Here is a 16962-nt window from a genome sequence, read left to right as displayed (position 1 = left end):
ACGGCAACCTCTTCACTCAGTGGCACCCCTTGGCTAGCTTCCTCTTTGCCTCTGCTTCCCACCCGACTGTACCGCATAGCCAGAAACCCACTCTCAGAGTCTAGACTCTGCCGCTGCCTCCGTAGGAATCAGCAGCCTAAGCCTGAGCTGAGGTCCGTTATGGAAATGCGGACTTCCGGGCTCTCCCCAGACCTACTGTGTTTGAACCTGAGCGACTCCTCTTGGTGACGACTGGTGGAGAGTCCTTCAAGCTGGGCCGGAGAGAGGCCCCTCCCCAAGAAGAGGCCACAGGGTGGGGTCCACAGCCCATCAGAAAGCCCAGATGGGGACTCCACCCTGTAGGCCCTCCCAGGGCTCTTCCAAAGAGGATCCCAGGTCACACAGGGGGCACCACTGTCTGCCAGGCAGAGGGGGCTGGGTCCCCGCCTCCCCCCCCAGCCAGCATCCTGCCCCAGGTTACCAGGCACCTACAGGGTCCAGCCTCACTGCCGGGGGCGGGCGCTTTCCTCCCTCTCGCTGGGCGGGGCTGGGCTGGCAGTTACCATGCCCACTGGCTGGTTACTGGTAGGAAATGTTTGTTGAAAGGGAGCCACAGCTTGTGCGGAGTCTGGATAATTCACCAGCCGTGGGCCTGGGGGGAGGGGCTGAAATGAGGACTCAGTTGGGGGGTGGGGAACAAGTCCTAATGTCTTCCGGAGCTGGAGCTGCAGTTGCGGTCCCTCTGAGTTCTTGCTTGTCACTTGGTTGGGGAGTGTGTGGGGGGGGGAGGGAAGAGGAGAGGACAGGAAATGACCCTGGATGGCAAGGGGCAGGAAATGACCCTGGGTGGCTGGGCCAGGCCCTCATCTCCACTCTGGGTGCGCGTGATGTCTGACCTGGGTGTGGGAAGGGGTGTGCCCGCCAGGGAGCTCTCCCACTCTGCTTGAGGTCCGGGGAGCCCTCCCCATGTCAGAGAGGGGGAATCTCTTTCCAGAGAAGACCCCAGCGCTACTCGCAGGCCGGGCCCTGGCAGAGTGAGACCTCCCTGGCTCTCAGCCTTGTAGTCCATAGTGCGAGGAAGCAGGCCGGTGGTGTTTGAACCTGGGACTGCCCCTTGCATGGCCATCCTGGGACAGGCCAGAGAAGGGACTGCTAGCCAGGCTGTCTGCCTGGCACCGAGGGGGCAGACACTGCATGTACATGGGGGCTGGGCTTAGCCCGGGGCCAGTGCTGTTGAAGTCACGACCTGGCAGTTGGCAGACTTGGGTCAGGAATACCAGAATGTCTGCACACCGGGGGCCGTGTTCACGGAAAAAAAAACCCCTGTGTGCATGAGGAGCGGCCCGGAGGGGCCACATGAGCCTCCTTGCCCTCACGGGGTGCCCGGCTGGACAGCTAGCCACGCTGCTCAGCCAGATGGACACAAACCACCCACAACCGGATCCAGGCCCCTCAGAAGACACTTGACTGAGTGCCTCCCTCCTCTGTCCCAGGCTGACTCCCCGCTGCTCAGCACTTTCCTGGAGGACCAGGCCCCCCTGTCTTGCTCCTCGTACCCGGGCCTCTCCCTCTCTGCCCCGTCCCTCTGGAAGGCCTATTTCGAGGGGCCAGGCTCTGCGGAGGCCCAGCCCTATCCTCTCTGGGCTCTGAGACCCCTGCTTCTCTCTGTGACTCAGGAGGAGTCTGAACTTGCAGCCCGGGCTGGGGGTCATTCCGCCCCAGGGGCTGCTGCTCAGGACCGTCCGGCCAGGCCCCTGGACCTTCCTGGTGGCTTGACTTTGGACCGAGCATGCATGCGCCCTGTCTGGCTCCTCCTAGAGACAGGTCGAGAGGTGCCAAGTCAGGTGTCTGTGGAGAGCCAGGGGCTGGATGGGCGGCCAGGGCTCCTGCCTCCCCTCCCGGCTGCTTTGGGGACGCCGGGACTGGGCTGGAAGCTGGGGATGTCTCCAGTCTGCCTGGCTCCGTCTTGCTCTGCCGCTGTGTGTGCTCCTCCTCAGCGGCGGGAGTCCCCTGAAATGAGAGGAGACCGACCAGCTGGCGGCTCAGTTCAAGGCTTGTGCCCCCGGGGGATGCCCCATCCGAGTACCCACCTGGCCACCCTGCGGCTCTTCCTTCTCTTCCTTCGGGTCCCACCTGCAGGAACGCAGCAGGTGTAGGCTCTCAGCCGGCCCCTCGCCCTACTTTCCCGGACCCCCCTTTCCCATAGCCAACAAGGGCCCATGCATCCAGCAATACGCTAGAACCGGTGGTTTCAGAGCAGGCCTGGAGCCAGAGCGAAGCTCCTGGGAGCTCGCCTGGCCTTGTTCCTGAAGCCCAGCCGTTTCCTCTGAATGCCACCTACCTTGCCCCATGGTGGGTCCCCAGCTGCTGTTCGTGGCCCAGCCTGATGCATCTTGAGTTCCACGGGGACTCAGGCCTGCCCCAGCCTGCACTGCCCCAGGAAAAGCCACCCTTGCCCCGGGGAGGGAGCTGCTGTAATTACTCCAGCTCCAGCATCCCCCAGGGCCTCTGGGGCTCTTGCTGCCTCTGCTGGTGGCTTTTCTCCGCCTATCATTAGCCAGCGCCAGGCAGCAAGTCACACAGGAGGCAGGGGCCCAGGGGACAGAGCAGGCATCTGGATCTGGGCCTGTCCCGGAAATGAGGACGCCTAGATGCCTGCCTTGATTCTTGTTCCCGGCCACCTGTTACCTTCGGGCCCTGCCGGTCAGCCTCTCCTTCCCCTGCGCTCTGCTGCCTGTGGCTGGTGCCAAGCAAGGCCTGCCAGGTTGTCCACCCCGACCTGCAAGACATGGCCCACAGTCAAGGAGAGAAGAGATGGAGGCCACTGGGGCCTCCATCAGCCCGAGGAACCCTGTTCCTCTCCCTCCTCTCAACTCACCTTTTCCTTCAGGGGTCGACAGGGGGGTCTGTGGCTTCCTGTGGGTCCTGGGACCTAAGGAGGGGACAAGGGACATGGGGAAAGGGTGTGGTGACCTGAAGCAGAAACCCTGGTTCTCCCAGCACCAGGAGGCTACCAGTCCTCATCCACTTGTGGGTTTTCTGTTTCCCCAAAAGAGCTGGGGCCTGGGGAGATTTGATCAGCCCAGCAGGGCCTCAGCGGCCCTGGCTGTGGAATCAGGGTGCCAGAAATACACCAGGCTGTTCCCGCAGCAGGCCAGAGAGCCACTGAGACTTCAGTGAAGATCCCGAAGACCCCAGGGCAGGCATCGACTGGCCCCGGCAAGCAGCACGGTTCTGACAGTGTGAGAAGGGGAAGGGCAGGAAGGAAGAGGTGCTGTGCCTCCTTTCAGCTCTGCACAAAGTAGGACATCAAGAAACAGAGATCGAAAGGAGGAGGTGAACAGTATTAACAAGGGGGGACATAGCAGGGTGCTGGTGGCTCACACCTGGAACCCTACCTTCTCAGGAGGCTGAGATCTGAGGATCGCAGTTCAAAGCCAGCCCAGGCAAGAAAGTCTGTGGGACTCTTATCTCCCCACCCCCACCCCACCCCACCCCCCAAAAAAAAACGACTCAGGAAAAACTGGAAGTGGTGTGGTGGCTCAAGTGGTAGAGGGCTAGCCTTGAGCACAAAGAAGCTCAGGGGCAGTGCCCAGGCCTTGAGTTCAAGCCTCAGGCCAGGCAAAAAAAAAAAGAAAGAAAAGAAAAGGGGAAGCAGTGGAAGGAGGCAGCTGAGAACGGTGGTGCACACGTGTAACCCCAGCATTCCGGAGGCTGAGCTCACAGTCACAGTCGAGACCAGCCTGGACGGAATAGACCTGTCTCAATCGGTGGCGGGTTGGGGGGGGGGAAGGGGGGCAGAGAGGAGGGCCGTGTATAAAGGCATGGCAGAGCTGGGAGAGGACAGCAAGTCTTGGCTCACCCCTTCTGCTGCCCCTGGCTGGACCGTCTTCATTGGGCTTGCTGCAGTTCTGTAGCCTGTGTGGATCAAGGAAGGGGTGAGGTTGCTGGGGGCTGCAGCAGGCCCCATACGGACTCCGCCCCTCCTGGCCCCACCCTAGCACTGAGAGCAGAGGACACATCCCTGATCCCAGGGCCTGCCCAGGGTGTGCCCTCTCTCTCCCAAACCAGCACCGCGGTCAGCCCGGCCCTCCAAGCTCGTCAGCCCAGCAGGCTGCTAGCGCTGCCACCCACGTGGGCTTGGCCTTGTCCAGGTCCCGCGGGTGGCGCCAGTCACCCTGTGCATGTCTGTGTCGGGCCAGGCGGAGCAGGTCGATCTGCTCCCGTTCCTGCTTCCACTGGACATAGTCCCAGTCCGCCTCCCGGGGCGGCCGCACCGGCTGTCGGGGGGCTGGGCCTAGGTGGTGGGAATCCCGAGTGCCCTGCAAGGAGAACCACACGGCAGGGTGGGAAAGGGGCTGGAGTGGAGGCTGGAGCAACTCTACCAAGCAACCCCTTCCTCTCTCAACGGTGGCCCATCTTCTCTAGAGTGCCGGACATGCTGGCTGTGTTTGGAGAACGTGGCTTGGCCTCTCTGTGCATCATCTCCTTAGGCTAGCGGTGGCACCTTGCCTGGCACCGTCCATACCACACGCTGCTGGTGTATGGACTGGCCCAGCATGGCGGGGGGGTAAAGGGGCACCCAGAGGCTGTGAGCAAAGAGGAAAGACAGGGGGCTGCTGCCACCTAGAGGTCACAGCTGGCACAAGGCCAGTCCCTGCCACCCTCCCGTCATGGCAAGGCCGTCACCCAAAGTGGAGACTCGGGGTGGGCATTCTCCCTGTCACTGTCCACGTCACGTCCCTGCCAATGAGGGACAGAGGCCTGACTCCTCTGACTGGTGGCCCAGCCCTTCTGGGAGACGTACCTTCCCTGCAGAATCGGAGCTGGTGGCTGTGTGCACAGGGGAGCTCTGGTGTCGGGCCCCACCAGGTGACCCCTCTGGGCCCTGGTTCCTTGCTCTGGGGGGCTTTTCACTTACGATCCGTTTGGCCTGGAAAGAGAGAACAGAACATAAGGGTTGTGGCAGAGCCGGGGGTGGGGAGGGGGAGGGGTGGGGGAGTGGCCACCAGGACCCACACGCTCACCTTGGCCTTGTTCTCCATGGTCACAGCCAGCTCCACGCGGTCCCCCATGCAGAACGGACCCACGTGACCCTCGGCTTCCTCATCCTCAAGCACCTCATGGTCCATGCCGGGTCCCAGGGGGGTCCTGGCCCAGTTCCTGACCACGCGTTTCTCCTGCGGGATGAGGGGGTCTGTGTCCTCAGGACTAGGGTGCTGGGGCTTCTGGGGGTTTCCTAGGCCTGGGCTCCACCCTGGGCCCTCCCTGGAATGCTGCCGGAGAAGCTGGCTCCGTGGGCATTCACATGCCAATGGCATTAGGTTATCCGCCGCCCAAGATGCTGCCATGGCTCACCATCCCCCATGGCCCGTGGACACCCCCCCTCCTCCTCAGCCCCGACTTCTCCTTCCCACCCCCACCCCCACTTTGTTTTTTTTTTGGGGGGTCCGGTCGTGGGGCCTGTACTCTGGGCCTGGGCACTGTCCCTCAGCTCTTCAGCTCAAGGCTAGCACTCTACCACTTGAGCCACAGCGCCACTTCCGGCTTTTTTCTTTTGCTTATGTGGTGCTGAGGAATCGAACCCAGGGCCTCAGGCATGCAAGGCAAGCGCTCTACCACTGAGCCACATTCCCAGCCCTCCCACCCCCACTTTGTGCAGGGAGCCCAGGGCCAGGAGTGGAGCAGGGCGGAGGAGGGCAGCCTGTGTTTTTAGGGCATAGGTGCAGGCCTGTGGGAGTAGAACAAGTTACAAGGAAGCGTCTATTTGGTGGCCCCTTCCGGAATGGCAGGTAGGAGAAGAGGGACAAGAGCCCCTCCACCCCCACCCCTTACCTCCCCCACCCCCCACCCCCATCTCGGGCGAGGCTTACTCCGGGGACCTGGCTGATGGTGACGGTGAGGCTGTCGGGTGGGAGGGGCCCGGGGGTAGTCACGGCCATGCCCTCCTGCTCCGCCTGCCGTCGGTCCTCCTGGATCTCCTGTGGGAGGGCCTAGATCAGCGCAGGCCACGCCCCCCAGACGCACAGAGACACAGACGCAGACAGGCCTACACAGAGGGACACCCGTGGGACATCAGAGGTGCCTAAGACCCTGACCACGCTGACACAATGACCGCTCCAACCCTGGCTATGCAGACTCCTGTGCCCACAGGTGGCCGCCGCACAGGCAGGCAGGCAGGCGCCCCCACCAGGAGGGTCCTCAGCCACTCACCTGGTACCTGCGTAGCAAGGCCTGGTTCTTCTTGCGCAGGGCAACTATCCTCCGGTCCAGCTCGGCGTCCTTCTCCTGTCTGTGCATGGGGGACTCGGTTCTGGGCAACCCCTATGCAGAGCAGGGAACCAGGCTCCTGACTGCTGGATCTCCCCTTTAGGGGTACCCCAACCATCACATCCACCTGGCCATACCACCCAAGGGGCTCCACAAAATCAGGCCACAAGGGCGAGAAGAGGGCTGTGTGGAGGAGGTGGTGCTACAAGTCCTCCACCTGTGTCCCTCCCTGCTGGGCCTGCCTGTCTGTCTCTGCCTCCTGGAGGCTCCAGTCAAGTCTGCTAACCCAGGGCGCAGCTCCGGGCGGCCGCAGCGGCCTCCCCTCCCCCGGGCTCTCCAGGGAGCTCCTGTGAGCCGCCTGGAATGGGAGTTAAAAATGGCTCTGGCAGCAGAGCCCAGCCGGCCGTGGCTGGGGATTCAGGAGGTCGAGGGGGGGGGGAGCTGTTTGCTTCTCAAATCCAGAATCATTGTGGGGGGAAGAGGTGCTAGCCTCGTCCTCAGCTTACCAGGCCCCAGATCCCGCTTCCCAGGCCTGCACCCGGCCTGCAGGAAGGAGCTGCTCCCACGGGCCTGGCCCTGCAGGCCCGAGCTGCAGGCCGAGGGGGGCAGACAGGGAGCTCCAGCCAAGGAGCCTCCCCTAGCAGGCCGGGGCCCTGCAGGCTTCGCTGGCTGCCAGGTCTCTGATATGGCCGACGCCGCAACCCAGCCCTCCACCTGCCCCATCACGGCTCTCTCGCCCCCAGTCCGGCCATCCTCGGCTGTCCTCAGCTGCTCCCGAACGTGACTGCTTAATAGATTGGCCTCCTCCCAGCCCCAAGAAGCCCCCTGCCAATGGCAAGATGCCACTCACATCTGAGTGCATGGTAGCGGCGGGCCTCAGAGAGAATTCCAGAGCAAGCCGGGAGAACCACCGGAGCCAGGCCTCTGTCCGCCTCTCCCTGCCGGCTTCGCGGCTCAGCACACGAGATCATGTTGTGATTACAAAAGACGCCTCTGGGCTTCCAGCCAGCACCGCTGCGGCCGCCACCCCCTCCCTTCCACTGGAGAGCCAGGGCCCTGGCAGCCAGCTGGGCCGGCCCAGCACCTTGCCCCACCCTGCCCTGGTATCTCCAGACAGACGGACAGGGCATTCTCCACCACAGGTCCGGGCCACACCAGAGGCCTGGTCCCAGCAGGACCCCAGCCTGAGCCCACCTATAAAAAGAGAAAACTCCCGCCGCACACACCTCAGGCAACCCCTGCCAGCCTGCCAGTTCCCCAGGTCAGCGTTGGGGTCTTTTTGTTCTGTTTTGTTTTTTGCCAGTCCTAGGGCTTGAACTCAGGGCCTGGGTGCTGTCCCGGAGCCTCTCTGTGCTCAAGGCTCGCGCTCTACCGCTTGAGCCATAGCACCAACTGTAGCCTTTTCTGTGTATGTGGTACTGAAGAATTGAACCCAGGGCTTTGTGCATGCTAGGCAAGCACTCTACCGCTAAGCACCTTCCCAGCCCTCCATTTGGGTTTGTTAAGTCACTGGTAGCAACCAAGAAGCTAACCAGGGCCTGCTTGGGCCTGAGCATCATAGCTCAGGGCCACAGAAGGCTTCCCTCTGTGGAGTCCTCACACTGGGCCTTTCTTGGCCTTGCACATCAAGGCTCACCCCTGCAGCCTCTTTGACCCAGAGGAAGCAGTGTCTCTTCTCAGGATCACCTCCCCAGAAATTGTCCTCATGTGGCTCCGGCTGGTGTCCTAGCTCAGCGCTAGGTCCCACGCCGGGGTGCCAGGATTGGCGTCTGTATTCCCAGTGCCTGGTTCCAGTTCCATCATCACAAGGCTCTGGCTTCCAGACGCTAAGAGGAGTTCCTGCGGCATTCCCCAAATCAGCCAGGTCTGCCTCCTGGCCTCCTCGCCTCCTCACGGCCGCTTTCCCCCTCTGCTGACAGAACAGAAAAGCTCCCTGCCTTCTCTCCCCCCTCAGAGCCTGCACAGGGAGCAGAGGCCCAACCTCCCCTGCCCAGGCACCCCCCCCCGCTCCCATCCCCACGCTTAGCCCCTTTCCTGTCCAGTCTCCCTCCTGGCCCCACACCCCATCCAGCATGCCCAGAGCTCCCATCCTGCCTGCAAATACCGCTTGTGGTCCCCTCCTTTCCTGCCGGATGTTCCCACTGAGTCAGACTTGTCTGCTTTCCCAGCACCAGTGACGCACCAGGCTCCATACACAGGCTCCCCCCACCTTTGCACACACACACACACACACACTTCTTTTCGCATCCCCTCTGCACCCTGCCCCATGCTGTGTGATTCAGCTCAGAAACCCCCAGATCCCCTGTCTGGAAGGGAGACCTGAGGCTCTCCACCTTCTTTGGAACTCAGGCCCCTGGACCACCAGGTCTAAGGAGAAAGATGTAACCTCATTCCCAGCCAGCAGGGGGACAGGCAGGAGTCCGGCCATTCCTTCACCTTGTGGGAAGACACGAGGGCTCCCACCCCCGTCAGACTGGAGACCCACGGGCCAAACACTCACATCACACAGAGAGAGAGCCGCGCTCGCTGACCACGTGTCCAAGCGTTACTCACGCAATGCGTCATGCCTCCCAGCTGCCCCCGCATTCTACCACTCTCCCCAGAACCTGCGGTTTGCCTGACGGCTTGCCCATGGAGGGCAGGAGTGCTGTGCCAAGGGCCTTGGGGCCCCATGCCCACCTGCGGGCTCCTACAGAGTGAAAAAGAGAACGAGGAGCCGGCGTGGTGCGGAGCCACACTGTGGGCGTGCGATCCACAGGCTGTGCGTCTCCTTCATCCACCCAGGATGCACGCAGCACCCACATGGCAGGCCGGTGACAAAGGACCCCGAGACAAGCCCACAGGAGAACTTCTAGCACTTGATTCTCTAGGAGACCACGGTGCTGTTGCTCAGTGCTACCACTGGGGGGCGGCAGCACTTGCCTCTTTCTCCCCGGGGTGTCCCCCGGCTGTCATTGCAATCACCGCCCATCTCCACCAGACTCCAGCAGTCATCCTCTTGTCAAAAGCCTTATTTTACTGGAGGAAGGAACAAGCCCAGAGAGGGCCTGGGCTGCACAGCTTCAATGTGTTGTGCGTGAGACTAGAAGCCAGGCGGCTGGCATCCTGCCCTGCGCTTGTTGCTTTTGTCATTTTAACGTGTCTTTCACCAGCTGGCCCACGGCTGCTGGGTTGGCTGAGTCCTCACTGGCTGCCATTTGGCCCAGCACCGCAGAGCATGGACCTGAGTTACTCTCTCTCCCGGCTGCTTCTCCATTCCCCAGACACCAGCCCGGGCAAGCCAGTGCCCCCTACCCCACACCCCGCCCGGGACCCAGTCTTTAGGATGTCATTGATGGCATTTGGAACACAAAGCTAGAGCCAATCCTGGGGACAGGGTGACCGCCCAGCAGACGCCTATCTGAGAAGGGGAGGGAGGCCCGTGGGGAGGAAGGCCACTGAAGGACGGTGGAGGCCAGGGCTGCAGCGGATGCAAGATGCAGCAGCGCGGAGCAGGGCTTAGTCACCACTTCCGGTCGGGGAGGGGGAGGGGCGCGAGGAGCCACGGAATACGAGGGCTCTGACCCTCTCCCTTCTCAGCCTTGGCACCGGGCCTGGCAGGTGGAAGATTCTCCTCTCCGCTGCCTCCTCCCTCCTTATCAGTTGTGGCCCTTATCTCTCTGTCACCTCTATAAAAGGAGGTGATGTCCCCCGCCAGCAACCCCACGAAGGTCAAACAAAGGCCTCATGGAAGCAAGGCCTGGAGGAAGCCGTGGTGGAGGGACTGAAGTGGGCCTGGGGCCCCCACAGGCTGGGGAGGGGTGGGGAGGAGGGCGGAAGCTGAGCGCTGGCCAGGGCTTGCTGAGGAGGGGGAGAGGGAGGAGCCTTGCAGAGGCCACGGAGGTCCTGGCTGGGGGTTTTCACCCATCCTGTGCTGGGGTGTGTTGGGGGGCTGCTGTGGGAGGCAGGGCAAGGGCAGCCCCCACCAGCGCCCACCAGGGAAAGCACCAAGGGATGCCACGGCCCCAGGTAACGAAATCGCTGCCATCTGAGCCTGTGCAGGCGCGGTTGTCTTTGTCATGGGGACGGAGGTGGGGGTCATGCTGGCTGTCTGGCATCCTCTCACAGAGAGGGCCCACGGCCCCTCTCAAACGCCTCCACCCATGGCCTCCGAGAAGCTCCTCACCCCAGAAATGTCACCTCCGCCACGCCCGGTGCCAGGGGCTCACCCCTGACTCTCGCCACATCTGCAACTTGCGTCCTGTGCCTGGTGCCCAGAGCACGGCTTCCACCACCTCCGTGGGCTCCGACCCCCTTGTTTCTCTCTCTACCGTCCTAAGGATCGAACCCAGGGCCTCGAGCTTGAGAGGCCAGGCCTCCACTACTTGACCTTCCATCTCCAGCCCTCTTGTTCGGAGCTGGTGTTTGAGATGGGGTCTTGCAAACTTTGCATAGGCTGGACTTGAACACCCCATCCTGCTATCACCCTGTCCCCCTTCTGAGTAACAAGAATTGCCGACCCTTCCCTTCAGCCCCCCCAAACCCTCCCACTCAAAGGCCTCTCTTTTCAGGTTCCTGTCCAAGGCCAGGGGTGAGGGGTGGTGGCCTCAGGATCTCTGAAGGGAAGAGAAGGTTTCTGGAAGAGGAGGGCTTGGAGGGCAGGTGTGGTAGGTGCTCGTGGGCACAGGAAGTGCCCTCTGCCCAATGAGGACTGGACGGGGGAGGAGGGGCAGGCAGGTACCCCACCTTTGTAAACTTCTCCTAGGACTCTGCCCTCCCTCGCAGCCATCTCCGCCCTGGTTGCCCTCCCAATGATGACAATGAATGTGCACACAAAAGAGTAATGGCTCCCCGCCTGGTCATAAAGCAAAGTCCTCTCACCTAGGACACTTCCAAAGCGGCTGGAGTCTGTCAGAGGCTCAGCAAAGCTTCTCAGGCTCCAGACGCAGGTGGCCCGAAATCTGAACTAACTCCAGCTAGCTACGCTTTGTCTGGACGACCTCAGACCACTTCTCCGTGACTCTGACGCCCGCGAACGGCAAAGCCTCACTAGCAGATCATGCCTTGCCCACCCTGGAGATCTCCTCCTCCCTTTTCAACTTGTTTTCTGAGAGTGTTTTGTCTTGTTTTGTTTACAGTGGTCATTGAACTCCAGTTGACAGGCTGTAAACCACATGGTGTTTGCGCTGTGTGTGTGACATCATTTCCACAATCAAGATAGTGGCCATGTCCACAAAACCCAGTCCAGGTAACTGCTGCTCTGCTGTCATCACACACACACACACACAAACATACACACACACACACATAAACACACACATACACACATACACACACATACACATACATGCATGCACAGACACACAGAAACACGCAGTCACACACACACATTTTGGCAGTACTTGGGATTTGAACTCAGCTTCACCTTAGCAGACCCTCTCCCACTTAAGCAACACCTCCAAGTTCTGTTTTTTGTTTTTGTTTTTGTTTTGGGTCTGGTCGTGGGGCCTGAACTCTGGGCCTGGGCGCTGTCCCTCAGCTCTTCAGTTCAAGGCTAGCGCTCTACCACTATTTTTGCTTATGTGGTGCTGAGGAATCGAACCCAGGGCCTCATGCATGCAAGGCAAGCGCTCTACCACTGAGCCACCTTCCCAACCCCAACACCTCCAGTTCTTACATCATGTAATTACGGTGAGCTCTGAATCATCTAACCATTCAGCTATTCCCAAGGCCATGATAAGCACTGGGCACGTCTTTCTGAAGACCTGGGTTTTCACTTCTCTTGGGTATGTTTTTCTCCCTCTTCCTCGCTGATGGGGTTCAAACCTGAGGCCCGGTACTGTTAGACAGGTGCTCTATCACCGAGCTACGTCCTGAGCCTTACTACTTATTAACAGTCCAAATGCACTGCAGCTCAAATACACGGAGTTCACAAGGTTCTTTGTAGGTGGGAGGGAGACAATGGCTGATTTCACCTGGTCCCTGCGCTTCTTGGTGGGATCACAGAAATCTGGAAGTCGCTGAAGCCGCCTGCCACGGAGGAGGCGGCCTTTGAGGTCCTGGGTTTTGAAGCAGCATTTTGAGAACAGGAGGGGCACTTCCTTCTTCCAGAAAAAAAAAAAAAAGGTAAAAATATGTCAACAAGAAAAGGGGGGGAAATCCCTCACAACTATAAAATGCAGAAAAGGAAGCCAACCTTTGTTTGTTTTGTCAGTTGTAGGGCTTGAACTCAGGGCGCTGTTCCTGAGCTCCTTTGCTCAAGGCTAGTACTCTACCACTTTGAGCCACAGCTCCACTTCCAGTTTCTGACTGGTTAATTGGAGATAAGAGACTCACGGGGACTTTTCTGCCCAGGCTGGCTTTGAACCATGATCCTCAGAGCTCAGCCTCCTGAGTAGCTGGGAATGCAGGCTTGAGCTACCAGTGCCCAGCTATGGAAGACCGTTTTTATTGGACAATAATTCCAGCCTTAGTCAGGTATAGGTGACTCATACCTGTAATCTTGGCTACTTAGGAGGTTGATATCTAAGGATTGCAGTTCAAAGCTAGCTTGGGCAGGAAAGTTCTCTCGTAACTCCAATAAACCACCAAAAGAAAAAAAAAAGCAGGAAGTAGAATTGTGGCTCAAGTGGCAGCAAATGGTAGCCCTGAGCAAAGGAACAGCACCCAGGCCCTAAGTTCAAGCCCCGGCCTTTCATTCATTACCAAATATTTCTTGGGTACCTATGAACGGCGTGCCTGCGAATACAAAGATGACTTAGACAGCGGGTATGCTCACTACATATGAGACCACTGTGCGAGCAAGAGGCCTTAGAGAGGAGGATCCGGGAGAGAGGAAAGCTGGTAATGGAGGTCCCTAGGTTCTATGGGGTTTCTGTTCTCAGATAGTTCCTTGTTTTGGACAGTGATTTAAGAGTTGAGCCTGGGGCTTGGCAACAAAGAGCAAGGGCAGGATCGCTGTCTCCTTCTCCACCCTCCTCCCACTGCCCTTTGCTCGGTAAGGGTGAGCCTCACCCTCCTCACTCACCTGTGCCTTGTGTCCAACCTTCCTGGGTGTACCTCACCCCTCCCCGCCCCTCCCTGGCCTACACAAATATAGCTGCGGACAGACAGAGCCACAGACTTCCTGTCCCGAGCTGTGCTCTCCCTCAGGTAAGGACTGGGGGTCGGGGGGGGGGGTCGGCTGTCTGCACACACCGGTTCTCTCTCTGGGTGTGTGGGCCTGTGCTGTGGTGTGTGTGACTGTGTGTCCGTACGCATGTCTGTCCATCTGTCTTCCCACACTTCCAGACTGAAGCAGTGGAGAGCAAGGAGAGCGGGGGCGGCATCAGGAGCAGGGGTGTGGGGCTCGGGGACAGGTGCAGCCCTTGTCTCCTCTCCCCATGTGCACAAACCCCCTTTTCCACCACTGCACCCAGAGGGCGGCTCTGCATCCCGCCAGAGGCTGCGTGCGTGCGTGCGTGCGTGTGTGCGTGCGTCTTGGGGAAGGAAAAGAGACTGAGTTTGAGATTGCTGTAAACAGACCCTGCGTTTCTCGGACCACAGGTGTGTCTGGTGTGTCTGGGGGTCACTCGCCGGCTCTGGCCGTCTAAAGATGCATCCAGGTGAGCAGCAGCGTGGGGTGAAGGAAAGGAAAGGGGTGGGGGCAAGGAGGGGGGGTGGGCCTTGAGCTGGAAGGAGGAAGAGTCGGGGTTTGGGCCAGTGAGAGCATCATCATCAGGTTTGGCTAAGGTGACTAGAAGAGCTCACGGAGTGTAACAAGAACCCACAACCTCCTCGCTGGGAGTGAGCCAGCGCCCAGCCCGCAGGGCCCCCGCTGCCAGTGCTGTATTGACTTTCCATGTGCATCTGTTGTGTTGTGGAGCAGATGAATGAAGGCATGCACATGGGCAGCTGGCCCTCTTGGGGAGCCTGGCGGGGTGGGGGTGTGGGGGAGACGGGGCGGGAAGAGGTCAGGAGTTTTTTTTTTTTTCCATGCTGTTGAACGAAATGACCAAAGCTGCTTTCCTTCCCCTTCCTCCCCCACAGGTCCAAAGGTAGGAACGTTCCCCCCAAGCCTCTCCCCTCTGCCCTCCCAATGGCCACATCCTCCAAACCTCCTTCCTGGGCCTCCACTTCCACCAAATGAAAAGGCGGGAGCAGGCTACTCCCCCCCTTCCCCCTCCAGCTTTTCCTTGCCATTCTGCCATCTGTCTCCTTCCCCTCCCTGCCCAGCACTCCGTCCTCTCCCACTGTGTCCCCACCTGTCTGCCGCGGCTCTGCGCTCCTGGCTAGCCTCACCGCCTGGCTGGGTGGCTGGCTCACACCCAGGGCCCAGCCACACCATGGGGCCTCTGGCACAGGTTGTACCCTTCCTCCACTCCATCCTTGTGGGCACCAAACTGGATCTGTGGGTCCACCACAAGAGAGCCCTGGAAGGAGAGGTAGAGAGGGAGGGAAGTGGCTGTTTGTAGACACCCCTGTGCCCAGATGGGGCATGTTGTCACATGACCCAGGAAACTCAGCCCAGGGGCCTATGCTAACTGTCTCCACCCATTATACCACGCCCTCCTCAGACCCTGTTGGGGGCAACGCCCAGGCTGGTATTTCTCCCATCTCTGCTGACTCCCGGGTGGCCTAGTGTGGAATCAAAGATCACAGCCCTCCTTGGGCCTGATCTTAGGCTTCAGGGGCGATTCTAACCAACATGGGTTTCAAGACACACTTTCTGCAGCCCTCTTTTTTTTTTTTTGGTCCGGTCGTGGGGCCTGAACTCTGGGCCTGGGCGCTGTCCCTCAGCTCTTCAGCTCGCTCAAGGCTAGAGCTCTACCACTTGAGCCACAGTGCCACTTCTGGCTTTTTTCTTTTTGCTTATGTGGTGCTGAGGAATCGAACCCAGGGCCTCGAGCATGCAAGGCAAGCGCTCTACCACTGAGCCAACTTCCCAGCCCCTCTGCAGCCCTCTTCTATCTGAGAAGTAAAACTTTGACTTCCCTTACTATTCTTCCTGATTTCTGGGGTCTGGCATGTGCTCAGGGGTGACAGGGGCTCAGGTACCACACACGCTATACATTCCTCTGTTTGCACAGCTCCAAACCACGCCCATGGCTGTCTATATGCAAGTGTAACACGCGCGCACGCACACACACACACACATCTTCCATCTCCTTCCCTTGGTCTCCTCCCACTCTCCCGCTGCCCCCCACTTCTCCTCAGCTCCTGAATCTTCCTTACCTGCTGACTGCCTCCCCTCCCCCTCCCTTCCCTCCCCACCCCACACTCTGCTTTTAGTGACCCCTCTGAAGCCTCTTCCATCCGCACCCTGGCTCCTAAGTACAGCCAGCCTGGGCTCCAGCAGGGTTCAGCTGTTAATCACTCTGCAAGGCAAGGGGTAATGTGAGATCATTGAACTTCTTACACAGAAAATAAACTGAGGTGCAGGAGTGGAAATCACACTTCGCCTAAGAAATGGAAAGCAGGAAATCTAGGCCCCTCTCCTGTATAGCCTGCTGTGTGCTCAAGAGGCCTCTTGAGGACACGGGGTGGGGGAGGCTGGGAGCCATCACTTGCCAATCCTCTCCCCCAACCCCCCCCACTACAACCCCTTGCTCAAGACTCAGGAGTCCTGAGTCCCCTGGAGAAGTGGGGTGAAGAAGAAATGACTGCAAATGAGCTGGGCACTGATCTTGGACTCTGACATTGCTCATTTGGCTTTCCACAGGGTCACTGTCCTCCTCCCCCAGGTCCAGGGCACTGCCCCCCAGGACCCTGCAGGCCCCCTGGCCCAGGTCACTGCCCCCCGGGACCTGGCGGACACCCCCCTGGCCCAGGTCACTGTCACCCGGGGCCTGGAGGACATCCCCCTTGCCATGGTCCAAGACACTGTGGCCCACACCACTGAGGGAAGATGAAACAGGCCACATGCTGAGGAGCCCTGCTGATCTGGAAGGGTCCTGAGCCAGAATCTTCTCTTCCTAATAAACAGGCTCCTAGAGGCCATGTTCTATTAAAAGAAAGAGAGAAAGAAAAGAAAAGAAAGCCTGTCTTCCTTCCCCTCACTTGACACTCAGGGGACACTGTGGCCTCTGGGTTCTGTTGCTGGAATGGGGCATCTCTCCTGGCATCCACAGAAGCCTGACTCAGTGGGCCCACTCTCATCCACGGACCTCAAGTATATCCCAGCCACCTCCACCGGATCCCGTCTATCTAGATCTGGGGAGCCTTCCCAGGCTCCAGCCCGCACCTCATTCCCGTACATCCGAGCCTCCAACCGGCACCCTGCCATCCAGAGGGACCTCACCATCGCCCCAACTCTCCAGCCTCCTGAATTCTCATCACACCCCCTAACTCCTCCCCACACGGCCACGTCTTCCCTCTCTCCTACCCCTGGGTGTCGGCAAAGGCCATGTCTCTAAGCCTATGAGGAAGACAGAAGCCTTCCCTCTCTGGACCCCTCCCTCTGCCACGAGTTTCGGAGAACCTCAGGGGTCTGACCATACCTTGCCCAGCTGGCACCGATTTGTAGGCTAGCCCTGTATCCCTCCAACCAAACTGTAAGCTACTCAGGACAGGTAAACTGTCAGATTGTCCCACCTTCTGCTTCCACAGCCCTTTTGCCAGCGGTGTGAGACCCTCCCACATCCAGGCCCTTAGGCCTGCAGGCTTCTCCTATGGCTGGTGTGTGATCTCTTCCCCAAATGGGAGACCTGCAGTGCCTGGCTGGCAGTCCAGGCCGTGACCATGGTGGGGGGGGGG

At 59.8% G+C, this 16962-nt stretch overlaps 1 protein-coding gene across 1 annotated transcript; it reads right to left on the bottom strand.

The window, feature by feature from the left end:
- Positions 1-847: 847 nt before the first annotated feature.
- On the bottom strand, positions 848-7220 carry LOC105981081 (chromosome unknown open reading frame, human C15orf52). The gene is given in 12 exon segments (XM_013010080.1): positions 848-1989; positions 2070-2112; positions 2668-2758; positions 2858-2911; positions 3842-3897; positions 4114-4301; positions 4787-4912; positions 5007-5159; positions 5853-5960; positions 6193-6303; positions 7100-7176; positions 7178-7220. Coding segments are annotated over 12 exon segments (1551 nt in total). The 3' UTR covers positions 848-1488.
- Positions 7221-16962: the final 9742 nt, after the last annotated feature.

Source organism: Dipodomys ordii, unplaced genomic scaffold (assembly GCF_000151885.1).
Source record: "Dipodomys ordii isolate 6190 unplaced genomic scaffold, Dord_2.0 Scaffold11, whole genome shotgun sequence".
NCBI lineage: Eukaryota > Metazoa > Chordata > Mammalia > Rodentia > Heteromyidae > Dipodomys > Dipodomys ordii.
The sequence above is the reverse complement of the archived record's forward strand: the minus strand, read 5'-3'. Positions and strand labels throughout refer to the sequence as shown.